This window comes from Aquila chrysaetos, chromosome 13, assembly GCF_900496995.4.
Source record: "Aquila chrysaetos chrysaetos chromosome 13, bAquChr1.4, whole genome shotgun sequence".
In the NCBI taxonomy this organism is placed as follows: domain Eukaryota; kingdom Metazoa; phylum Chordata; class Aves; order Accipitriformes; family Accipitridae; genus Aquila; species Aquila chrysaetos.
The window spans coordinates 25,376,546-25,403,377 of NC_044016.1; the positions used below are offsets into that span (position 1 = coordinate 25,376,546).

Consider the following 26,832-nt stretch of genomic DNA (forward strand, 5'->3'; position numbering starts at 1 on the left):
AAGGTATAGATTTAAACACATGCAAAGACATCAAAACACTGAAGCTTTGTGGTAACGCTTCCCAGCTTGCTTGTGCTATTTATATTTTCATTTATGAATAAGGTGGAAAAATGATTTGCAAAGTGGAATGGCTAGATGACCTTACACATAAATTTTGTAGTTTGCTTGACATTGGACTTCATACCAAGTTACTGCTGGATACTTGCAAATGAGATTATTTTTTTTTTTCCCATAATCAATTTAAGAGGCATAGATGCTGTGTTTGGCTGGTTTCTTTTCTATAAAAATTCAGTGCCTAATTTTGTTAGACTACACCCTGGTAATTCTGTGTGACTAGTTCAGCCAGTACTACTTGTCTGACATCCAAAAGCATGTTGCTCCTGTTGCTTTTGGGCAGCCCCCTGGGTACTGCTTGTTGAGGAGGTGTGGGATGGTTGCCCAGACACTTACACTGCGTGAAAAAAACCAAACTGAATCATGTTGTAACGAGTTATGGAGACTGTACTTCTGACAAGTTAAATTGTAACTGTCACAGTGTGTGTGGTGGGGGTAAGTGGTTGTTAATGTTGTATAGGCTGGAGTTTTGGTAAGTGTGTTTTGTTTTCTTTTGTAGGGTTTTCCTTAAACAAGAAAAGAGCATTATTTATGTCTCTTCCTATAGAACTATCTTGTGCTGTTTTATGTAGGCTATGTGAAAGCAGGAATTCTCGCTGTTCAGCAAGACAGGGGCTACCTGTTATTCGTTGCTTGGAAGCTAATATTTGTGTGCCATTTAGGAGGGTCCATCAAAACTCAAGAGGAAACAAATGGGGGCCAAGAGGATATGTGTTCACCATGGAAACTTAACTTAAAATCTTCCTGTATTTTAGTCCAAACTCACATGTCAGCAGCTATTTCAAACTTGTACATAGGCTCATTTCCTCAAATGTACCCCCTGAAAATCTGGATTTTACCACGTGGGTTTCAACCTGTATAGCTTCAAGGATGGAGCTGAGGCAGGGATTAGAGTTTGAATTGTGGTAGTTCTTCAGTGCGTTCCCGTGATTCTCCAGGGATTGCATTGTCAAGTCCTCCTACCTACTCTCTTCGTGCTTACTGTCTCGGCCTAGAAGCGATTTGCTAGGTTATATATAAACTGGTTAGCATTTAAGCTTCCAGTTTCCTGAAAACTGCTCTCTTTCTCCAGAGCTGAGTTTGATTACACAGGGCAAGCGGATGCCCTTGAAACCCTCATCCTGCTCCATAGTCAAGATGATCCTGTCTGAAAGGGTAATGAGAAACGTGATTTTTGAAGGATGTGTTCAAAATCATTATGTCTGAAAGCATTTTAAAGAGGCTGTGTGGGGATGAGGTATTTAAGTGGCAGTTTATCCTGAGGTGCCTGGTACCTGAGGGTAAAACATCAACAAACATCCAGGATGATGCATGGCGTCCTGGATCTGGGTGGGGTTGACTGCAGAAGTAGAGCACCCATTGCTATGCTTAAAAAAATTTTATCTGTGAGATCTGGCTATAGAAGTCAGCCCTGGGAAATAAGGGCCAAAGCCAACTGAGGGAGAAGAGGACAAAGGATGGATCTAGAATGCAAACCAGCTTTTGTGGCCAGAGGATGTCCTTGAACTGGATTAGCTGGCTCCTCTGCGCTCCAGGAGTGGAAGCACTATCAGAGGTGAGGCCACAACCAAGTAAGAGGGAATTACTGCTCTTCATGGAGGGTCAATGTAAGAGGGTTTAGAAGAAATACCACTTCTTGTCTTTAGAGACTGCTGATTTCTGTGGGGCAGCGATTGCTTCAGCTCAAAGTAGACCCTCACTCCCCTATTTTCTCCAGCTATGGGATATGCACTGCTTAGGTTCAGCCTTGGAAAATACAAACAAGCACTACATTCTAGTGCAAATACATCATCTAATTGTATGATGCTAATTAACATTTTAGAGCAGATGAGACTGGCTGTGCAATTATGCACATCCAGGCATGTTCACATGTTAGAATGTCACATCTAACTGTAAGTAAACAACTTTGTTACTGGAGGGAAAGTGAGGTCCCAGGCAGAAAGCTCACTGCTTCCTACTCATTTGATGAAGCTGAGAAGGGCAGCAGGGAGGGGAAGATGGGCTTTGTGGTCGTGTTAGCATTTGACTTCCCATGTGTTCTTCATCCATCATCTGCTGTTGTAAAGAAAAATTTTAAAAGCAAGTTCCATAAGAAGTTTCTGCAGTTGAGTTCAGTATGAAAAATTTGACCAAAATTATCATCGTATCTCCTCCTTTAGAATTCTTGGTGTGTGTAAGTTCATGTTCATTCCACGTCAGTTTGTGTAGCATCTTAATGGACTTTAGATGTGGAGCTGTGGACCGTTTGTCTGGCAGCAAACTAACAATGAAGTCTGTTTGGTCAGTTGTTCCTCCTCCTACTTAGCAGCAGGACTGAATGTGGGAAGCTTTACAGCTGAGCTTCCAAACTGACATAGTTGTATGACCATTGCTGATAGTAGGCCACTGGTCTAAATAACCTATTTTTTCACTGGCAGACCTTGATCTATATGTCTGCTTGTAAAAAAGTTAAAAATGGTATGTGGCATGCCATTGCTTCTGTGGACTGGCAGCCTGGTGCATGGTGGCCACTAAAAACACTTGCAAAAATGAGATAAAGGCATACCATGTAAACAGAAGTATCGCCCTGTTGCACTGCTGTCATATATATTGTTTTAAAAAAAAAGTATCACTGTTGTGTGGTGAAAAATATTACACTCTGATTTATTTTTGGAAGAAAGTCCCACTCCTGCTGGGTTAATTCAACCACCTAGTGTCCAGACCTCTTGAGAAATTGATTTTGACCAGCAGGGGGAAGAGGAAGATTAAGGACAATTTGAAACAAAAATGGCATAATTTTCCATGATTTTGAATGCTGGACAGATGCATTCCTAGATACCAAAGGAGCAGCTGAAATATAACGGGAATAACATGCTATCCTGAGCATGGACTATTTGCAGGACAGCGTGTGGATGCTCTCTCCTGATTTGCTCCTCCATGTGAGTCGATTCTGTAAGTGCTAAGCAGTTCTGTGGGGAATCAATCTATACATTTCTGAAATGAAAATAAACATTAGCTTATGTGCATCTTTTTTCCTGTATAGCATGCCATTACAAGTGAGATGTCACACATTAGGGTGCTTAACATGGCTTATCCACTGGCAGCTGGGCTGCCTTGCCTGGCTCCTGGAAGTGCCAATTGAATACTGTACCACTCTTCATTAAAGTGTTTGATGAGACTTCTTGTCTCAACTTTTCCTCAGTCACGGGCATGCTGATACAGACAAAACACAAAGGTTTTTAGTAGGCTATTCCAAATCACAGGAGTAAAATCGAATTGAGAGAGTGTGTGTGAATAACAATATTACATGATCTGAAACTTGCCCTGCAAAACGAGTTTGTCATTGTATTAGGTATGGCTTATTTCTCTGTTTCCCTTAACTAAGCCATAGTGGTCAGAGGTGTGCTTTCTGGTAGCCTATGCCAAATTGTTTTGAACTAGGAGAACCTTAATTTCCATACGCTTATTGATGCAAATGTGAGTTGGCAGAGTAATTGCTGTGTCAACTTGAAAGGCCATTGTGCTTATTGTCTTCAAAGCTATTTTTTATGATGAGCCAAGTAAATGGTCTGTCTCCACATAAATGTTTGAAGAGAGTTTAAACTTCATGGTAGTCTTGTGTTCAGAGTTGGTTTTCTGCTGACTGGCTAACATGCGGCCAGGGATGTTCAGACCTTGTCTTTTGGGCTGAGGTCTGCATGATGGTGTCTAGGTTAGCTGGAAAGGATAATACTTCAAAGAACTTCTGTAGATCAGAAAATAAATGAAAAAGGCAGTTGTGTGCCATGAATGATATGTTTAGAAATGATGTTTCTCTCAAAGTTGGCCAGTATTTTAGCATGTTTGCAGTCTCTTCTACTCCTTTGTATCCTCAATAAGACCTGCATTAATGCTTTTTTCCTGCCTTTGTACCAAATACTGATTTTTCTGATTCCAAAACCCACTAACTCTGTTAATAGCTCTTTGAGGTAGCCAGTTTCAACATGCAATAGCAGTGTGATTCTGAGATAGTACAGTTTTTCTCACTTGCACCTTCCAGGGCTTGGGGGCCCTGGAGAGTGACATGAAAGTGTCCGTTTTAATGAATAGTGATGTAATCCCAGAATTTGTGTGCTTGTTGGCACGAGCTGGAACTTCTCATCAGCATCAGAGAAAGTGTGTACAGTGGTTACGGCTGTTTCTGCTCTGCTGTGATGTTGCTGAATATGTGTAATCTGTTCAGCAGGCCTGCTGCCCATGGTTTCTGAGGGCAAACACTGCTGCTGGGATGTCTTTCACCGACCCTCTGAGGGGCTGCATCCTACCTTAACTTAGAGCAGAAACCCTTCTCTGTAGTGTGTTGGATCTGAAGTGGCAGCTGAAGTGGCTAGAAGGAAATAATGTGTGCAGTCTTGTGTGGTGTTAGACTATAAATGCAGATGAGGGGTTGAGGAAGATGGTCACTATATCATAAACCAGTCTTTTTATGAAAGTGCTTAACTCTGGTGTGCCAAGATGCCTGGCATGTTCCCCAAAATTGGAATAACTCATCACAGCTCATTCATAAATGTAATGTACAAGTAATGAATCACTGTGTTGTTTGTAGATGGTCACAGACAAATGGATCCAGGAAAAAAATATAAAAAAGCATGTGAGGGTCACTGAAATGAGAGAAAGTTTTGACCTGTTCTCTGTTGCAGTGAAAGGAGCTTTCTGCAGTAGCAAGATAATTAACGTACTGATCATGAAATCTTGAATGTTGTGACATTAGCTGAACCATTGCAAATACAGCTATTAACTTAAGTTCTTACCTTGCAATCTGTGAACAACAACAATCATAGTGTCTTGCAAATTTTGTAAGGTATTTGCTTTGCAATGTTAAATACTAAATGTAATGTTTCTCTCCCTTTGGTCTTCTATCTTTTTTATGGGGAAAGTGGATGTGTCATCACTGGCTTTTTTATGGATTAATCATGGAACACAGTATTAATATGCAAACTGTATTATTTAACATTGTATATCACAAAAGTATACCAGAATAATTTAAAATATAATTTCCAGGCTATTATTTCTAGCCAAATCACTTCAATACAGTCAGAATCAAGGTATTCCAAGTAAAGAGTGTAGGTTCAACTTTTACTGTACAATTGGAGTTGAAAAAGAGCTTTACATTTGGTGCACTCCTGGTATTATTAAAATGGGCCTGCAAGTACTTCACAATACTTTCACAAATTCAGGTTACATTTAGCATGTATTAGAGCCAAAATCACTTTCTCTCAGAGCTATAAAACAGAAGGTCATTTGTTTGGATCTCTGAATGACGTAACTGCTGAGGTATTTTATAAAGCTAGGTATGTGTATGTTGGTTTATAATTCTTAATGAGTGGCATTATAGTTTGATTATTTATTTCCCAATAACTTCCAGTAAAGGAAATTAAAATGCTAGTGGAATACTGGAAAACTGGGACATAAAAGTGAGAACTGCCACCGAAGTGGATTTCAATGTTTCTGTTGTGGCTTCAGTTTTATCTTCCCCCATTTAAGCATTATCTGCTGTTTTATGTTCATCTTACAACGTGTAGAATAGGAGCTTATGTAGCATCAGTGTAATCTTTATTTGTATCTTAATTTTTTTTTTCCCCAGTCCTATAGTTTGCATAAGTAAATTTCTGCCTTGCTTATAGGCTGATTTTACCGTTTCATCAGTATTCAGTATTGGAAGAGAGTAAACACTAGCAGCAGAGAGTGTGCCCATCAACATGAGTTGTTGGAAATCACCTTCTATTCCTGACAGATCCTAGTCTTTGCATAGATAAAACTTGTTCTTTATTCAAGGATTTGGCTTTTGTTGCAGTGAGAAAGAGATTTTTCTTTTTGAAGTGGGGCTTGTGTTCTTTAAAACAATCCTTATACTTTCTGCAATTTTAACTAAGAAGAGAAACTAGTTAGTCCTCTGTCATGTTTCAGATTGGAGTTTGCCTGACAATTGAATTAAATGTTTTGAATTTACCTTCAAAGTTGTGGAGAGAGGAGTTCCCTTAGTTCCAGTTATTAAACTAAATGTGTGCTAGCCCCCAAGGTTTCACTGTTACTTACCTTGATTCTTCTAACACCCTACAAGAATAAAGACTTATTTACTTCTTAGTCCATATGCTGTAATATTTATTAGAAGTATTTTTAAGGTGTAGACTTTGTCATCAATGGGTAAAGGTAGTTAAAAGATAAAAGGAGTAAGGCTCAGAAAAAAATGTTGGCTCCTATATGGTAGGAGGTGTGCTTAGACAAGTAAAAGCTGTCAAGTAGAAATGTGGAAGCTGGGGACTGCGGCGTTACTGTCATTGTGCTCCAGCATTACTTGCATTACTGCAAGTGCTGTATGCGTGCAACCAAGGGAGACCTGAGCAGTTTTCCCTGGTGCTGCTCTGAATTTTGGTTGAGGCTTATGCTTTTCCAGTAAAAAAAACATTCACTGAGACTGACGATTTGGAGCAAGCACTGCGTCTTCCCTACCAATCTGAAAAGGTATGTTTTGCACTAGTAATAGTGGCTGCTGGGACAGGAACAAGTTCCCATTATATTTGTGTTGACACTTGGCATATAAGCATTTCAGCCTCATGCGACGAGGTGAGCTTGGCTTGGAAAGAATGTGCTGGTTTGGCTTAACCCACAAAGCCTGGACCATGACAGCTGTAAATTGAGGTGATGAACCTAAGTGTGTGTGACTACCAGATGTCTTTTGAGCCATTATTCATTGGGTAACACTGGCATGCATTTAACGTGGAAGGAAGGATTCCTTACTTACTCTAGTGCTTTGTGAGGGGATAACGTTGATTGTAAAAATAATTTATCCTTTTAGGCAAGATATTTGAATAAATGCTGCCTGTAGCTGTATCCATAAATTTGTCTGGTGGAGACTTGGTCTGTGCTTGAAATTATTTTTAATTTGGCATAACTTCTGCCGGTTTCCAAAACAAAACAGGATGTGAAATATCCACAGATAATAATGTCAGCATTCTTTAGTTACATACCTACATTTATACTTTACTTCATAGGATTGAAATGCAGATCTGAATGTTATGTGCTTCAGTGAAGCTCATATTTTGCCACCTAATCTTCCTTTAATCAATACAAGGTCTGATCTTACAGTATTAATGCTAACGTGTATCGATTGTTGCATCCAGAAGTTGCATCCGTAAGGCTTTCTGTCCTGTCTGGGTTAGCCTTAAAAATTCTGTTGCGCTCATCCTGCCAGCTTTCTCAAGCTGAGCTTTCCACGTGCGGCTCAAGCAGCAGGGACCTCTCCTACTTCCCACCACTGCCGCTGGAGGATACATAGGCAGCAGCGCTATTCCTCATCCGTGCTTGTCAGCTTAGGAGATGGATATTTACTGCAGTTATCTCAGTAACTATTTGCAAAGACATTTTTCCAGTGTAACTTAATTTACATATGAACAAAACTTACTTACAGAGCTTTTCATGAAGAAGCTACTCATCTCCTATAATACAAATCCATATGGCAGAGCATATATACTGTGATAATGTGGGTTTATTTGTATTTTTATTTAATTCAAATATTTTGACTTTAGCCTTAAGCTTTGCCATGTTTGAGAAATTGGAAGAAAAACTCTGAACATTTCAACAAAAAGCTGATGCTAAGTTGGTAACAAGAAAACTACAGTTTTAGAATATCCCCCTTAAAGTATTTGTAAGCATAGGAAGCTGCAGGTAGGCTACACTCCTGTAAGTTCATGTGGGTGCTGTTTGATTTTTTTTCTTGGTTTTTTTTTCTCTTTAGCTAAAAGGTCAGGTGGATATGTTGTACTCTCCATTCTCTCTTTCTGTTAGTCCTTTGGAGAGAGAGATTTGATTACATGTTTTATTAAAATAGTCCAAATAAGTATCAGTTGAAATGGAAACTTACATTAGGTCAGAGTTAATGATTTACAAAGGCACCTTGTAGTTGCATTAAAGGGAGGAAAATCTGAAAGCAGATGTGTTGCCTGGTCCTTAAGTAAACACTGACAGAAGTTTCATCCCTTGGGTCATACAGATCTGTTATTTTACTGCCTCTAGGACAAAAATGTTTGTTACTTTGTCAGAGTGTTTGTAATAGCAGACTAAGCAAATCTGGGCATCTTTGCTACTGGACTGTCAGATCAGAAGTTTTGGCCAGATTTGAACAATCATATGGAATTTTAGGAAATTACCAGAGATTCTGAACTTTGTCTTTAAACTGTTCAGGAAGTTACCTGATTTGTCTTAAGCAAAGGCAAATCGCCTTAACCACCTTCTTAATCAAAAATCCTTGCTAAAGAAGGGATGGAGGAGGGCCAAGCACTGTGCCTTGCTGGGGAAGAGAGTCCCAAGGGTGTCTTGCTTTGCTTGAGAGGTTCTGGCCCTTCTGCTGTTGTGCTGCCTGTGGATCATCATCTTTGAGGAGAAGGGGTCAGGTGGGGCAGAGCCATGTTCGTTTAAGTCTCTGGGGAGTAGGTGTTTGAAAAGGAAATAACTGTGTCCTCCTAAAGAGCTTCATTCAGAAAGTACTTTATCCTTCTACATCCTTTGGGAGAATTAGGGAGTCAGATTTTTTTAAGTGATTTGTGTCTTCACTCTCAAATATATAAAAAATAAGAGTGGTAAGACTGTAATAGAGAACTGGTTTTTTTTGTCTCCTAGTAGCTTAGAAAGAGGATGGAAATAGAGATCTATTTATTTTTACTTAGCCTCCGCAACAGCATCCATTTTCTAAGATGTCATTATCCTTATCTCTATTGCATGTCTCTGCTGCTTGTAATTTCACCAAGCAACAGAAGCAGCAGAGCAAAATTGGTGTCTGGGGTTTTTTTTTGACAATTTCATAATTTCACAAAGTCACTATTACAGGAGTGACAGTGGCTAATCAATGTCACTCTTTTGCCTTGTTAGAACTGTAGACAGCAACTAAGACATTCAAGGTGATTGTAGGCTTAGGGAAAGAGCATTGCATGAGTTCACCTTGTTCATGTAAGAAGGTAGGGTTCTTTACAACCGCAGAAGTTGTCCTTTTTCTTAATGAAACACATGAATTTAAGTTTTGTATAAAAAATGGTGGCTTTGATACCCCACCCCCTCAGGTTTTCTAGAGAAAGCATTTTGGCTATCACTGGTGAGTGATTGATTGGATTCTACAAAATTTGACATCTTTGCTCTGGTTCTCTGTAGTTCTTGTTAGCTTCTTGGAGAGCTGTCAGCTTGAGATTTGGGCTGTTTGAAACATAGCTGTGAAACAGTTTCAGGCATTTAATTTGGTTTTGACTCTTCTGGCAGTTGGTGGTTTTACACCTGCATGGGGAAGATACAAAAATCTACAACATGCATGGTAGAAGAAAAGCGGCTTACTGCACCATACTTTACAGATAAACTCTGCTGACATACAGTTCTGTCAAAAGCATAGTGTCAACTGAAAAAAAGTGCATCTATTTTTCTCTTTGTTAATGATAAGTTACTTGTAAAAATAGCAGCTGAATGAGTTTTACTTGAAAGTTTGTGTTCTTTAATATAAAGAATGTTGCACTGTATTTGCCAGACTTGCTTCTTCAGGAATAGCTTTACATCAGAAAGTTTTCTTTGTGATGGTAGATAACCAAAATGTGTTTTGTTTTTAATGTTGTATTTCTAGAAGGCATTTTTATCATGTCAGCTAATTGAATTGAGAATGTTTGCCACTTGTTGAGGTACAGAATTTAGTTTTTAAAAAAAAAAGTTAAATATTGGATGACCAATTATCAAAGTTAATGTTGCCAAGAAGTTTATATACTTGTAAATATTGATTGATCAGAAGTTGTTAAGGCATTAGTATAAGCATGGTATCTTCTCACTTTTAGCTTTCCTGTGTATTTACAGTTTTTCCAGGTTACAGTGTCCTTTGTGTTCTGCTCTTATGCTTGCTTGATAATAATAAAGGACTAAATACCATAGCCATTGGCTATCAAGTCAGTCTGTAAGGTCTTTGTATTATATCATCTTCCCATATTGGGCTCTCTTGGTATAGGTGATCTTAATTTTTATTTTTGAATTCTGCACATATGGTTACCAGAAGAATCAATGATCTGTTAGCCTCTCTTTTGAGACCAGCAGCCATCCTTTCTAATGATGAAATAGTATGTGCATCAGTCCACAGAGCAAGAAACAGTAAGTGCGTGTTTGGATGTGCAATAAATGAACTTCCTGGACTAGGAGGTTGCAACTTTCCTTCTGTAACCTCCAACATTACAGGCATGTTTGGTTTGGTTTTGGTTGGGTTTTGGTTTTGTTTTGGGGTTTTTTTTGAGTTTTAAACATAGGCTTTGATGTTTAAGATTATTTTAAATCTGTTGGATTTTTGGACTTTATTTATTAATTCTTTAGGTATTTTAGATTCTTTTATGACTTCAGTATTTCCTTGTCTCTTCATAGGACCCCAGCTGAATGCACAACTAGAAGGTTGGCTTTCTCAAGTACAGTCCACAAAAAGACCTGCTAGAGCCATTATTGCACCGTAAGTTTGAAATCTGTTTTTAGTACATATAATACTTGGTTGGTTAAATGCTTCTTTATTTTGAGTGATTTTGAAAACTGGTGAAAGCTAGTATTTAGCTGAAAGGAATGTTGTGTGGTTTCTAAATAAGTATTTTGGATATGGCATAGAATGGAAGAAATGTGCACATTTTGGTATATGATTAGTTTCCTTTTGCTGATGGACAGCAGACATAATGTTCGCTTGTGATCCAGTAAGACAGGTAAGAGGTGTATTAGTGGAGTGGTAGTCTAAGGTGACAGCTCTTTCAGTGCACTTCTAGTATAGAACAGCTACACCTATTTAAAAAAAACCCAAACACCCCAAAACAACAAAACACACAAACCAAACAAAACTCCAGCATCCCCCCCCCCCCCCCCCCCAATCAAAACTTAGCAAAGCTCAAAACAAAAAGTAATGAAACACTATTCAGCTATCCAAAATGGTTTACTTTTGTTATTTTAGTTTGGTTTTGTTTGGGGCTTTTTGTCCACAGCAGAAATAGGGATCATCTAAACTATTTAGGTAGAATGCAATTTCCTGAAAATAGTTGAGACATATAATAAGAAAAGTATGTTGGTCATTCCAATTTATTATGAGTTGGAAGGAAACACTAGAAAAAGCACCTTAAATACGATGTTTTTCCTGTGCTAACATAGCATTGACATAATGTTTGAAGTATTCCATAATAGTATTATATGTGCAGAAGAAGTTGTCCCACATCTGCCTTAGTCTTTCTCGCAGGAATGTCAGGAAAGAGGCCTTTCAGCTGCAGAATAGGTAACCTGGGTTCTTTTTCCAGAATTGCTGGAGGTCTTCCTGTGGTCTCACCAAATTGTTTCATTAGCCGTGCCTTTGTTTTCCCACCTGTAAAGTGGGATATGGCTAATAATATTTTTGTGAAAGACTGAAGAAGGCTGTAGCAGACGGAACATTTCAGAAGGCTTTTTTGACATTGTCAAATGACGTTTATACCTTGCTGGTTCACTAGGTCCCAGTCTCCTGTTTAGCCCCTTAGTGTGTATGTTAGTACCTTTATGAGCTCTTTAGAATGAGTGAGGCAAGTGACACAGAAGTAAAACCCCAGGGTAATTTTGAGGATAACTTGCTCCAGGTATCACTCTGTGGGTGAATATACATGCATGCGAGCATACATACGTATAAATAAATATAAAATACTGCAGTCCTGTCAATGGGGAGCTTGTATCTTCAAACATCCTGTATGTCCGAGGACTTGCAGCACGTATCATTCTCAGTATCATTGTATAAAAAGACCATCTGGGAAGCTCTAGTTGTGTTGTTGCACATACTTACTCAAAATAAACGATAACTATTGAGCTGGGGTCACAGGCACTCCAGCCGAGCTCCAGAGGTGATATGGCCCAAGCGCTGTGCAATGTGGGCATGGCCTTCTGCTGTGGCCATGCTGCTGAGTGACTGTGAGCTGTTCTTCGTCGCTTGGCCCGGGACCCTGGGGAATGAACGTTCTCTGGAATTAATGCTTTTAGCAGTGTAAACTGAGTCTTCTCCTGTTTTTAACAGTCTGGAGGGGAATAGGTCTTACGATTTGGATGTGATACTTGAAACAAGTAGTCAGAATAATTATTAATGTTTTTGGAGCACACACAGGAGCACAGGTGGAGAAAGGCTCCAGGCCAGAGTGATAGGAAACAATAAAGCATGTATTGCATTCTCTGCAGTAAAAGCTACCATGCTGCGTTCTGCTCCTTTCCTTGTGCCCATTCATTCTAATGCTGAGGTATTCTTCTTCAATGGCAGAGCATTTTTATTCTCTGTTTATCTGCTGTAATGTGTAGTCTCTTTTTGCCAGACCCCTCTACTGTCATTGTATTCAGTTACTGAGTGCGGTTAGCAGAGCTTTCTCCAGCAGCTTGCTGTTCCCTTGTACCCTGTGTGCGCTCTCAGCATTATCATGAGCTTCTGATAATATGCAGTTATGTAGTGTGCCTACTGGTATCTTTATGAGTAATGAAAGGTGCTTTGACCTGGAGGCTTACTAACTTTCAAGTAAATGGTCGCGGATAGTTCTTTGACAGATATGTGTCTCGTATGGTCAGTACTGCAACAGTGCTCTCCAGCTCTCTCAGGAGTTGATTTTTGGATCACTGTTTCTAGCTCATTGGGGACAAATAATATTTAAGAAGTTACCATCTAATAGCAATATCAACATATTTAAGATGTTAATATTTAACATGTTAACATTTTGTACACCTTGATTTGCAGCCATGCAGGATATACCTATTGTGGATCTTGTGCAGCCCATGCTTACAAACAAGTGGATCCTAATATTACGTAAGTATTAAAGTTTTACTTTACAAAGTGTAAGACAATGCCATTGCAGTTCTCCGAGAAGTTGAATGTTCTCTGTACTTTCTTACACCTTGAAGTACTCAAATTTTAATTCTGTACTCTTTTTAGTCTTTTATGTATCCTTTCTGTTTTAACATCACAAATGTTCAAATTGTTTGGATGTTACAAGAGAAAAAACTAATATTGTTGAAATTGAAAATGTAAAGCAGTATTTTCAAAAATTATTGAGGAATTCTTGGTAACTAACTTTTTAGAAGGGAGGGGTTAAAAGTGTTCTTTTTGCAGGTAATAATATTTAATTTACTTTATTGCTTGATGTTCCACTTCTTTTACAAAAGCCCAAGCTGTTTTTTTTTTTACTGGTCGCAGGGTGTCTTTGTTTCTTTTTTTTGTTTCGTTTTTGTTGGGAGGTTTTGTTTGGTTGTTAAGTGTATTAAAATATTTGATCATGATTCTGCATTGGTTTTTCAGTGCAGGATTATAAGCTGAATGCTACCAGGATTCTCTTCTGCTGTGGAGAAAGTGACCAGTGTGTGTATATAATATCTGAAGTCAGTGAAAGTTACTTGTAGTAATTTTAAATGGACTTGTTTCTAACAGCACAACAGTTTAAAAAAAGAAAAACTAAAAAACCCAGCACGCTACTGTAGTCTGTGCCTGCCTCTGAAAATATGAATCCAGTTATTCTAGGTTAAAGGAATATAATTCTTTTGTGTTGTGCTGACTGCAACGTTTTTTTAAATGACAAAAATGTAAAACATCTCCAGTATTTACTCGAAGTATGTATTTTGCAATGTTAATATAAAAACTGTCTATGTCTATTGGTTGCTTATGAGATAACACGTTGGAATGCTCTCCAAAGACAATAGGTTCCAAACTATTGTGAACAAAGTAAAGATAACTTATGGTGTGACAGATAACTAGTTTCTCTAAAATTTCTAGAACAAGTTGCATTCCCCAGGTTCAGTGGCATGGAGTTGATTGAACTTTTTGGATCATTTGCTGTTTTACCGCATGGGATGTTTAGAGTTCATCTTTCAGCCGAAGTATTGCACATTTGGATATTTTGTTTTTATGAGCTTTGTAAAATGTTTTAGTATTTTAGTATAGCTTGCTATAGCACTCAAGTGTAAGGGGAAAAAAAAAAAAAAATCTTTACGTGTCTCCCACCCCTTTAGTTCAGTGCCAGAAACAAGATGATATGATCCTGAATTTGAAAAGCTGAATTTCCTATAGGTTGTTTTTTTTTTTTCTTTTCTTTAAGTCCTGTGGCAGGAGACCCTTAACATCTAATCAACAGCCAGGAACTGAGGACTTGATGAAATAACATCATGATGACATGTGAAAGCTTGCAGTATCAGCTAAAGCTACAAATGTGCAGGTCCAAGTCTCTGTTGTTGATGCAACAGCTGGATAAAAACAGCATTCGAGAATGACTTTAATTTGAATTTGGTGAAATCTGAAGTAAGGGTAATCAAGTAAATAAGTGAAAAGCTCTGAATAGATGTTAAATCCATAATCCTCATTTGAGGCCACATACGTGTAGTTGTTGAAGGTGGTGTGTAACTGAAGGTTGTGTTGGTCCAAAGAGAGAATCCAAAGATCTGTTCTAAGGGGCTATAGCACATCATTCAGCCTCCAAATGAGTCCAGTCAGACAGGTTTCTAGCTGATGACTGCCCTCTGATGTATAACCTGCTTAAGAGATTTAAGGCTACGGGAAGCATTATTGAACTGATCTCATGATCATTTCTGAGTTACCGAGCAAGGCTAGGCTACAGATTGATCTGTGGTCTTACACACAGCAGAGTAAAACTACTGGTAACCACCAGAAAGTATCACTTTGTACATTTTTATTAAACTTGTTACTCTAAACCAAGTCTCTGTACTACAAATTGCAGTTGTCTAAATTGTGGGCTTTTGTGTTAATTGTTGTAGCCGAAAAATTTTCATTCTTGGGCCTTCCCATCACGTGCCCCTTTCCCGATGTGCACTTTCCAGTGTGGACATTTATAGAACACCTCTGTATGATCTCCGAATTGACCAAAAGAGTAAGTGCATGATAAAGCTTACATCTTGAAGATTGTTGAGGCTTGAGTATTAACTGTGGTACTGCAGTGCCAAGGACTCTCTTGTTGTCGGGCACTTCATTGCTTTTAAGTGGCATACAAGTATAAATCTGTTTTTACTGCAATGAAAGCTAACTTCTGAAAGAAGGGTGGTTGCAGGCATTGCTATATTATAACCTTAACATTTCTCTTGCTCTTGCAAGTAAAGAATTCTCAATCTTTGCTCATCTTTTCCATTATGAGTGTGTGCCTCTTGACAAGTGATCTTTAAAAGGGATCTCAAAATTAAAGTGTTACATTTGAATAATAGCCCACTACACACATGCTCCATTATTCTGTGAAGTACTCTGTCTGCAAAAAAAAGATAGTGCTTTAGTTGGTTTGAGTTTATTTCTGATAGAGGAATAATAGAGGAACAAAAAGCTGCTTTTATTTGGGTGCATTATTGCATGTGACTTTTTTTTCAACTGGCAGAGTGCCTACAGAACTTAAAAACTGTTAATCCATGAAATACCAGTCTTTCAGACTAAGCTTAAAGGTGTGACGAAGATAAATTTGATATTTTGACTTTCATGTGTTTTGAGGTAAATAATACAATATCTTTTTCAGTTAGTGCAGATGTATTGCTATTTCATCATAACTGTGATTAAGAAAGCTAGTTCAGGCTTTCTACATAGTGCCTGCAGAAGTTTCCTTCGGTAACAAATGTTTCGGTTTCTGTAGAACTCCTTTATGGAGTAGAGAAGGAGGCACAGCCCTACATCAAATTTTTCATCGAGTGGAGAGTTTTCATAGTGAGTCTGCATACCACCAAGCACATTTGAGAGCAGAAAAGATAACTTACAAATGTGGATTACTTAATCAGTTTTCGCTGTCTCTAGATTTCATGATTCAGTTAATAATAAATTGTATTAAATAGTAACACATCCAGTAATGGCTCAGCTGAGCAGCAGGTTTTTTTGTTTGGTTTTTTTTAAACATATGATAGTATAGTTTGTGAAAATAAGAATTCAGTGACTGGGCAAATGCATGCATATTTTCAAATGTGTTTTATTTGTGTTACTTATATTTTGTATCATAACTGATGTTCTTTCTTAGTATACTAACAAGATGTCACTGATTTAACACACTTATTTTGTAAACTGAATCAATTAGTGTTTGTATCTTAATGACTTGAACATAATCTTAATCCTAAATTTATTTAAAAACAAGTGGTTTATGGTGACAGCCCTTGGAGGCAAGTAATATGGCATAGTGGGCTTGTTCTGCTAAAAATGCACTGTAGCTTGCTTTACAGTGTTTAAAAAAAAAAAGTAGTAAAAATTAATCTTTAATTCATTTCAGTTTATGGAGAATTGTGGAAGACTGGAATGTTTGAGCGTATGTCCCTACAGACAGATGAAGATGAACACAGTATTGAAATGCATTTGCCTTACACTGCTAAAGCCATGGAAAGGTAATAAGGCTAATTACTTCTTCTACAGGAATTATGAGTATTATGTGCATTAAATGTTTGAACTACATGTGAAGTGCAGTAGGAAGTAATAATACCCTTTATGGTATATAATACTCTATATGGTGTCTAATACTCACACTTCCCCACCCCCCAACAAAAATTTGAGGGAGGAGACGGTCAGAGACTAGGATTAGTTGCTGGAATAAAACTGTGAACGGAGCAAACACCTGAATGTTGAAATTGGAACACCCCTTATAAACAAGTTTGTATGTTTATATTGGCTTAATAGAGTTAATATTAGACATGCTTTCATGAATCTTTCTCAATAGCTCTTTGCAAGGCATCTCTGAAAGAAGTGCAAATACTAATAGGTGTTTTCTGTGGGATTTAAAGTTTGTTTGGAGCCTTAATACTAATTTTGAAATAGAGGTTCTGTTTACACCTGTTCTTTCAGATGAGTACTTTGAGTACTTTTTCTTTAAAGGTGATAATTTTTGTCAATTTGTGGTGGGGTTTGGGTTTTGTTTTTTTTTTCCCCCTGTCTTTTTTTTTAACTTGTCTTTCATAGTATTTTTAATTTTCCCTGGAATATCAGTGTACATCTGGGTGCTATCTTCAGCATTTTCACGTACATTGGAAAATTACCCAACATTTGCACAGCATCTCTACAAGGAGAATTTCATTCTTACTTTGGTGCTGGTTTCATTATGTCTTGGCTTTTTGTTCACCTGGTGTTTTCACTTTGCAGCAAAGATAAATGCTGTTTGGTGGGGGGGATTTGTTTCCTGAAATTGAAGTAGTTTTAGGTTCTAAATCAACTTCCTAGTATGAGCTTACCAAATTAACTGTATCTTCAACTCAGTAGTGCCCTTTTAAAACATACTGCAATTTCAGTTAACAAGCCCTGAAAAAACTTCAGCTGTTACTTGAATTACAACCTCTTTTCTTTTGCTTATAAGCCATAAGGATGAGTTTACTATTATTCCTGTGTTGGTCGGAGCACTGAGTGAGTCAAAAGAGCAGGAATTTGGAAAACTCTTCAGTAAATACCTAGCTGATCCTAGTAACCTCTTTGTGGTTTCTTCTGACTTTTGCCATTGGGGTAAGTTGCACATCTCTTCATTATAACAGTATGATGAATATTTTGTAGTGATTTTCAAATAAAGTATTTTATTAAACATTGAACATTTTAACTTCTGGCAACTGTATCTTTCAAACTTAAATGCCTCTGTAAAGCTAAAAAAGGATTTTTCTTTTTTTAATCTGAAACAATAGATGAAAAATATTAATGTGGTAATGTGTTTTCAGTGTAGTGGAGGAAATAAATGGTGAAGGTGTATGAGTTCATATGCATCTCTACTGTTGCAATGAAATAAGTGTCTGAAGTTTCTTGCTCTTTTTACTCTTCTTTTAAGCACCTCAAAGCAACTTGCAAAACTAATTAGCTAAAAATTCACTGGACATGGCAACATCCCTCTGACGGAATTAAGTTTTGTACATTTTACTGCTGGGTAAGATAGCAAATGGAGTATTTATGCCAATTCACCAGAGCTATCCCAGTTCATCTTGGTGGCAGAGCTATAAAGACTCCAGAAGCCTTGACTTCTGTCCTGCTTTAACACTTTATTTTTCTTTTAAGTGTGATAATAGCTGGAAAAGGGACTGCTTCAGAAAGATATGTTTTATGTTACACAACAGACCTTCTTCCCTTTTTTTTATTGTCATCTTTGGTCAACTTATGTAATTAAGTGCATATTTTACTCGTCTTTGAATTGTGGAATAGGTGGAGGTATATAAGAATGACCCGAGTTCTGTTGTGGCTAATGAATCATCTAGAACTCTTCATTGAATTATCATGAACTTTTTCTTTTAACCTTCATTTACTGTGGGTATTGTTGTGAAAGCAGAAGTAGCTGACTCCAGGGTTGACTTTGTCAAGAGGGATAGCAAAATGAAATGTTGCTTTACTTTTTAATTTATAGAATTGGATTCCAAGGCAATAACAGGCAATTAATAAGTGATACTGCAGTGTCAGTTCTACATAGTAGGTTTTTCTTTAGGAATATAGCTGCCCGTCATGTATTTTTTACTTTGCTTCTGGGCTGCTACTTTCATGATTGCCCTAGAATTTTCTCAGTGGAGCTAAAAAGTATAAAATAACTGAAGATTACTACTTTACAAATACTATAATTTCAATTATTTAGTAAGTATTAGGGAGTGTTTTAGCTACGATTTTTCCCTTTTTTATTTTATACATGATTTTTGTTTCAAGGTCAGAGGTTCCGTTACAGTTACTATGATGAATCCCAAGGAGAAATTTATAGATCCATTGAGCACCTAGATAAAATGGTAAGTTTTCAGATTTGGTGGAAATAACTAACAAATTTCTCCTGTACATTACATTTCTTTGAACACTTTAGAAATTTCTCTAACAAAATATTATAGATTAGCTATTTTATTGAATGTATACTTTTCCTTTGTTTACCACAATAAGAAGTTAGCTGTTGTTTTTAGCTAGTATCCTCCATTATACTGACTGCGCACAATATATTGCGGGTATAATCTAGTAAGCATAATTTATGAGAATAAATGCATGTTCACCTACCTAAAATGCCCTAGTGTAATATAATTCCTGCCCACATACCCTCTCATGTTTTAGAGAAACAATAAGAGATATGAATCGAGTATTGTGGTAGTTAGTTCAGGCTTGATAGCTATGATACCTGCATATTGAAACAGCATTGTGATTATGCTAATGGTTTCAGCAACATCCATTTTGAGGAGGAGAGACTGTAGGGCCGTTTCCTTGGGAGCAGTCTTCCCCTTGCCCCTTATTCTGTAGCAGGTGGTGGGGAAAAGCAGTAGACCATACTTCATTCTGGGTTTGGCAAATGGCTGAAAGGAATGCTAAATACATAAACATCACGATGCCAATTCTGTTGCATTTTCTTTGCAGTCACAGGAGCCAAGGATTTCTTTTTAAATGAAAAAATTGTGTTAGCATTCAAGACTATACTTAAGGCACGGAATAGAAGTCATTCTTCTGGAAATACGTAACCTTAAAATCTGTTTTAAAACTATTTGGATCATTTATGTAACTTCTGTAAAATATGTTAGAAGAGAAAACTGTCATTATTCGGGGCATGTTAATTTTTTTCCTTGTCTTAAAGGAATAAATCCTATCTGCTGGAGAGATCTCTGGAGTTTTTTGCTTTGTGTATCCATATTAATCTCTTTGTTTTTCCACTATTCATCACTGGAATGGAAACAGTAAATAATTTGCCTTCATTCTGTTTATCCCATTTTTAATAGTTTTTGTTGTCAGTTGAGAAGTTTCTCTATAAAGACAAGTGTTTTTCTACAGAGTCCCAGAATTTGCAGCTCTGAGTGTTTTTTGCAGGAGAACAGATTAAGGTGCATTAGCAAACATTAGTTTCCCCTTGTTAACTTCTGTGGTGAAAGCTTGTAGAAAGACTGGACTTTGGCATTTAATTACTTTTAGTGAATATGTTGCTGCACCAACTCTTTCTTTTGGTAGTTATTCAGCCAAAAGGAGATGACATTTTTTTGTAACATTGAAAATGATATCTACCGTTTAATAACTATGAAAATACTTTTTCAGTCTTAAGTTTAACTGGAAAACTAAACATGTTGCGTAGCAGTATACTGTGGTTATTTTTTGCCTGTTTATATAACGCCATGTCTGAACACATGACTCTGTATTCAAACTTTGTACAGAGTAGGTTTTACTTTCGGTGAATTTCAGAAATTTCTTTTTAGCAGTATTGTGGGTACACTTGGGACGCTATCCACAATGCCACAAAGATCTCCCTGTCACGTTTCTCCAGCTTTTGGAAGGAGTTTATTCAATTTTGTATGCCCCACTCAGCTACTTCTTGTTTCCTTAGATAAGTATTGAATTTTTTAATGTCATTTGGCATGCTAAAGAAACTCATATTGTTGTAACCACTAGGCCTCTCCACAGAGAAAATAATACTAAGATAGAGACAAAACTGTACTAAAACCACCAGAGGTTTTAACCTCTGCTATTACTGGCCCAATAATTTTATTGGACCTAACTAGGAAAGCAGTTGGGTGAGCGCTTTGTAAGCAGGCAGATATTCTGGGTTAAGATGAAATTTCTTTTCCTTAGAAATGCCTTTGTGGGAGGACAATGGTCTCTTTTTTTTTTTTATTTAGACTGGACCTTAAGTACAGATGCACGATGATTTTCCTGGCTAGTGCATAAACAACGCTAAACGCTTTGGGCATTGAAGATTTACTAACCTGGTAACCACTGTGAGAAATCTTATTTGCTGTGATTTTAAGTTAGAGCCCTTAGACTCCAGCATAAAAAAAACACAGAGTAGTAAATATTGCTGGGCAGACATCGGTTTCTCCATGGTAACTCTTAATGTGACCGCTGTTACCCTGGGGGTACCACAGTGTACCTTGTGAATTGACGGTGAAAGGAGTAAACAGCCCCATGGTTAATAGGGGTACCTGAGGGAAGAATCCTCAAATGAAGAGTTATAATTGAGCAGCTGATGTGCAATAATTTGTTTGTATATCATAACCTGATACCTACCATCTTTTTAAATAAAAGCGGGGAGTATTCTGTAAGATGTTGAAGAGTAATTATTTTTTGATTACGGCTAGCCAGAAAATGCAGACTGCTCGCTTCAGTCTTCATTGCCAGGTTGTTCATTTTATATCTATTTGTGAAACCTTATGCCTCACTTGAGTCAATAGGAGGATTCTGTTACCCTGAATGCTGAAGGGAGAGGATAATGCGGGTGAGGAGAGCCGTGCAGGAACAGCCAGCAGTTGTTGTGCAGGAGCCATGCACAGCACGAGTGGCTTCTCAGGTGACTGATGAACTGCTGAATTCTGGTGGCTTCTGCAAGTGCCACTACGGTGTGTCAGCACCTTCCACAGTGCTCCAGCCTGGAAAGGCTTCTTAGCTTGGGCATGATGCAAGACCACAACTCTCTGCCTGGATGGCCAGCACCCTGCTCTCTCTGCTGTGCCCAGCCAGTAATTTTCCTGTTGGTTGTTTATCTTCTAGTCTGAGTGACTCACACATGCAAAGAGAGTTGGAATGGCTAGTGCTAAGACCAAGTTTGTTTCTACTTCCATAAGCGTGCTACTGGTTTATATTTTTTTAAGCGTGAAGAAGCAGCTGAAGTAACTGATTGCAAACTTAACTAGCCAAAGCATTATTGGAGTATAGTATAAAATAAGCCTGTGGGTTGGGGTTTTTTGTTTGTTTTGGTTTTTTTGGTGGGTGTTTTGTTTTGTTTTTTGTAAGCTTGTGGATACTTGATCCTATAGGGGATGGTATTTAAGAATGTAATGCTTTTAATCATATTAAGTGCACTGTGCTAGGATATTGTAGATGCCATTTACAGTGTCTGGTTAACTGAGATATGCAATTTCTATGTGGTGCCATAATAACCATGTGATAAACTGCAGAACCATGTGATGGTTTGCGTTTTTATCATGTGGGTTTTGTCATGTATTTTAACTCTGTTTTAAACAACACCCAGCTGAGTTATTCTGAATACTGAAAATTATTAGCTTCATACTTCTGCTTTTTAGAAAAATAAAATACAACCTGACAAAAATGTTTCCTTTGTTCCTCAACACCATTTTAGACTGAGGAACAAGCTTAGTCGTCTTTGCTCCTCTGCCACAATGAATTTTAAATCCAAAAGATTGAAAAGTTCAGTATAGCTGAGTGCTTATAGGATATGTGTTAATAGCCATTTCCTATGGATTTTCTCCAATCTGTGATGTATGGAGCTCTGTTAGCATTTTCTGGGATGAACTGCATAGCTCTAAATGTTTTGCAGTGCTGAACTGTGCATTGAAATAAGCTTACTAGGCATTCTGATAAATCCATGTCCATTCATTTGAGACAAATGCTCAAATGCCTTTGCCCAGTATGTTCCAGTGACTTACAGCTATAAAATGAGTCTCTCAATGGAGCAGCCATTTGCATTTTTTAAAAAGTTGTGAAAGGATATACAAATGGATAAAATATATTCTCTTGAGCTGTTCAGTATCTGAATAATGCGTGTTTGGTTTCACTTGAGTATATAGTTAAGTTTGGTTCTGCTTTCTTTAGCTGTGTATTGACATGTACAATTTACAAGTAAATGAATGGTTCAAAGACATGCTGTTTAAACTTTAGCAATGCAATGGTATCTATGTAATGACTGCTAGTTAGAGAATAGCTACCTTTATTTTTTTGGCACTCATTTAGGTTCTGTAGATCTGGAGTGAGTAACAGCTGTAATTACCAGCCAGGGGTCCAAACACCCTCTCCATGACCCTGGAAGAACTGAGCTCTTGCCAGCAATTGGTCAGCATAGTTTGGTTTTATTTTTCCATAAAATTTATCTCTTTATGAATTCATCTTATGTCTGGTTTTAATTAAAAGTACATAAAGGTGGTGGTTATGGTTGCTGTTTCCTAATCCTCCCTGACTCTCCTGGGAATCTCAAGCTCCTCCATTGTAAGCTGTGATCCAGTCTGAATAATTAAGTGTATCTGCCAGATCAGCCAACACCCTTGCAGAGTATTCAAGAGGTTTCACTCTTGAGGTGGAGTCTTTAGACAGACCGACTGCTTCCTGCACCGTGGTTTCTCCTTTTATCACCCATACTTTTCCAAAAGCAGGGGAAGGGGCTGGGACAACTGCAGAAACCTTAGGAGAAATTCTCTCCCTTTCTAATATCAATCTCCTGTTGTTCCCATGCAAAGTGTATGGATTTTTTCAGTCTCTAAGGAAAACTTTGCAGTTTCATCAGCTACATGTAAGAAGCACAGCTATGTCTCTTACTGAATTAGGGAGTGTCTGGAGCTCATTTACCTGGTGAAGGGAATTAATCATTTTCAGAAGAAGGAAAAACACAAGAGAATGGAGTCTAATACAGGCAAAATTGCAAAGCCATGAGAAAACCTGGACAATAATTGATTTAGACTTGCTTTAAACTACTTTCACTGTATTTGATCTACTCTGTGGAATGGGGTAAGAGTAGGCTGTATCTGGAGTTGTAGGATTCTTTTTGCTTTTAAGAATGCAAATGTTTATGTGGAAGGTTTTGTTTTCCATACATGTGCTGGTTTTCATAGTATGACTCCATGGGATCATGGGTCTTACTGTGGATGGAGAAAAGGATGTATATATGTGACTGCCTCTTGTAAAGTGGAAGTGTCATCTCCTGGCTTTTATGTTTCTGCCGTGCACCAACTTTCTAGTGCTTTAGAGATGTTCTGGATCTGTTTTTTATGCTCTGAGCAGATGGCCAGCCTGTGCCCAGAACAACTGCCTTGCAAGCTTGATGTGTCTAGGATATATTACACTTGCTACGTGCTTGAATTGCATGTGTGTATATTGATGATTTCTCTAGGGTTTTTGGACATCCAGAAGTCCCAGGCAAGTGCTCAGCCCTGAGCCCTGTTATCAGGTAGAGGAGATGGAGGCAAAACTTCTTCCTGCTTTGCCCTTTTAGTAAATTTGTCTGGTTATTGCTGTACAAAATCCTATGGAAGTAGGGCATCCTTGGAGGTGGGGATCAGTTAGTCTGCGGGAGGAGCTTTTTTAACATGAGCTTCACTGGTATCTGCAAAGATAGCTTCACAGATCTGTGGATCATTGACAGCTTTGGAAGAGCTCCTGCACTTTTAGTTTGGCAAGGGATGGCAACAAGATGACTACAAGCTAGAGCTCAAATGCTGAGATTCCCTTGATACCCTTGATATAAAGTGGAGGTTTTTTCCTCCTGAAGTATTCTGTGTTGTCATAAATAGGTGGTGTATAAACACCTGCTTATGACTGTGTGAAGTAATCATTGCTATCAATTTTTTTTTCAGGGTATGAGCATTATAGAGCAGCTAGATCCTGTATCTTTTAGCAATTACTTGAAGAAATACCATAATACAATATGTGGAAGACATCCTATTGGCGTATTATTAAACGTAAGTAACTTTTGATTTGTTGAAAAATGTAACTTTGGGCAAAATGCTTACATTTGTTTTAAACACAATATTGCTGGAGTATTCCTTAGTTGTAAAATGACAAGTCTTAATTTATTTTTCCAAGCGTTCTCAATTTGGTCTCCAATTTCCATGTCTTGCATATAGACAAATGTAAGCTCTTACAAGGGCTGAGGGTCTTCAGTTCCCTAAGGGAGATGAGGTACCATGTTCCTTTTGAATTTCAATGAAATACAATAATTCACTTTCTCTTGGCCCTAAATAAACAAACATATAAATCTATCTCCCTGAAGAAGTACATATTTACTCTTTTGAATCAGTACTTACAAATGTATATATTTTTTCTGTATTGCTATTAGCTAGCTATTGTGAGTGCCTTGTGATGTCTGGCAGCGTTTTTGAGTTTTGCAAATATGATGAGAGATTGCATCTGTAAGTATTAGTGCAGTGCACCATTAACTCATAAATTCATGGCAAGTAGAATTCAGATTAACTGGTACTTTCTAGTTACCGTATTCTGCTTTGGTGATGCAGTGCAGACATAAACCTGGTTTAACTTAGTTGTCTAAATTGGGTCACAGCTGCTTTACAGCACTGCTGGAGTACTGCAGATTTGTCATATTGCTTGAGTGAATCTTACTGTATTTTTACTGTAATTCAAATCTGAAACAGGAAGCATGTTAACCTTTTTAAAAGGGAAAACCTAATTCCCTGGAAATGTAGTCTATATGGATAACATATAGAGGAACCTTTTAAAGTGGAGTATATAAAAGTTTGTATGAGCAATATCAATATTGGGGATGCATATATCAAAACTCAGTACTATGACAACTCTGCAAAAATATCCAACGCTTAACCTCAGATAATGATTAGTTTTGCAGTGAATCTGAGCTAAATTCTGTTCATTCACTTTTGCCAATTGTCACACTTTAATAAATCATCTTCATACATTCTTTTTCCTTAATGGCAGAAATGCGGTCTAAAAAGTTGGGTTCTGTTCTGTTGCATCTGTGTTTCTGTATAAATTCCCTATCGAACTGAAAGCATTATTTCTAAAGGATCTATTTTGAAAGGTTGTTCAGTATTGCTTTATAGAACTGCATGGATGTACGTAGTGCAGCAGGGGGAGTGTCAGTAAATGGCACAGAAATGGGTTAGGTCCACAAATTACTCGGAGGTGCTTATATTATTATGAGACATGTGCAAGGACCCCTGGAGGGAGGAGAGAGGACTGAGATCTAGAAAATGTCATAATTTCACAGATACTTTTTTTTTTTTTTAAACACCTGTTTTTTCTCTCTTCAGGCTATCAACGAGCTCCAGAAGAATGGAATGAATATGAGCTTTTCATTTTTGAATTATGCTCAGTCAAGCCAGTGTCGAAACTGGCAAGACAGCTCAGTGAGTTATGCAGCTGGAGCACTTATGGTCCACTGAACCGCTGAATGCTCAGGGATGGCACCTGCACACGCTCTGTATACGGGGTCCCAGCCTAGCCCTTACAAAGATACAGTCCCTGGTCTTTGGGTATACTGAAACCTCAAACTAATAGAACTCTCTTCTTTTCTAGTAGGTGTAGTCCTTCCTTAGTTTCAACTCATTTAAAAATGCTTTCTTGTTTAGGACAATGGAAGGAAGGCTGGTATCGAAACATTTTGTGATTTTTTTTTTTTTTTTTTTTTTTTTTTTTTTTTTTTTTAAATGATGATGGCTATGAAGGCATGGTGGTAGACAGTCCCTACAAATACAACATGTAAAGCATTTACCATATCCGAAATTTGCACTCTTTGCAGACCTGTGCACATGTACTCAGCTTTCAGAATAGTTTTGCAAGTTGTAAACGGAAAAAGGGGTGGAAGCTTTTTAATAAAAGAAAAAAAAAGGAAAACAACGCATTTATAAATGATCCTGTATTAGAATATAATAAAACTCCAGTATAGTCAGTTACTACCCGTGATGTACAACAGATATCTTCTATTTTAGTTGCTAATAAAGGGCTACACAAACCAAAATAGTCTGATTTAAACTTATTGCTTTGTGTTCTGTATGTGGCTGCTTGTCATTAACATCCTTTATCCTCAGTTCTTATGCTTGGTAATTCAGCCATTCTGTAAAATATTTTAGAATGTATTTTATATTCAGCATTTGTTATGACTACTTCATTTACAGATTTTTTAAATCTTAAACCTGCACTATGAGTTCAGCTGTGCAAAAGAATTTTTTAAAAACTTTTTTATATTCTAATTCTTTTTGTTTTACAATTAGCTATAAAATAGTATTTTAGTGTGATACAAATTTGTATCAGAAATACCCTTTTAATGGTTTTTATGCTCAGTTTGATTATTAAAGTGAAATAGATGCAGTATT

General features: G+C 37.6%; 1 protein-coding gene across 7 annotated transcripts in view; it reads left to right on the forward strand.

Annotated features, from left to right (window-relative positions):
- The window catches only part of MEMO1 (mediator of cell motility 1), a 28,301-nt gene extending 1,824 nt beyond the window's left edge, over positions 1-26,477 (forward strand). Inside the window, exons 1-10 of one of the 7 annotated variants that reach the window (XM_041128333.1) lie at positions 10,507-10,588; positions 12,851-12,919; positions 13,409-13,488; positions 14,202-14,318; positions 14,875-14,987; positions 16,350-16,461; positions 17,421-17,563; positions 18,734-18,810; positions 24,343-24,447; positions 25,771-26,477. In XM_041128333.1, coding sequence (XP_040984267.1) covers positions 14,269-14,318; positions 14,875-14,987; positions 16,350-16,461; positions 17,421-17,563; positions 18,734-18,810; positions 24,343-24,447; positions 25,771-25,902 — 732 coding nt within the window. In that variant the 5' untranslated portion in view covers positions 10,507-10,588; positions 12,851-12,919; positions 13,409-13,488; positions 14,202-14,268 and the 3' untranslated portion in view covers positions 25,903-26,477. Of the gene's footprint in view, positions 1-1,594; positions 1,686-10,080; positions 10,327-10,506; positions 10,589-12,850; positions 12,920-13,408; positions 13,489-14,201; positions 14,319-14,874; positions 14,988-16,349; positions 16,462-17,420; positions 17,564-18,733; positions 18,811-24,342; positions 24,448-25,770 lie in introns of those variants that run through there. The other 6 variants (XM_041128334.1, XM_041128331.1, XM_041128330.1 and 3 more) reach the window with 6 other exon arrangements.
- The last annotated feature ends 355 nt before the right edge of the window (positions 26,478-26,832 follow it).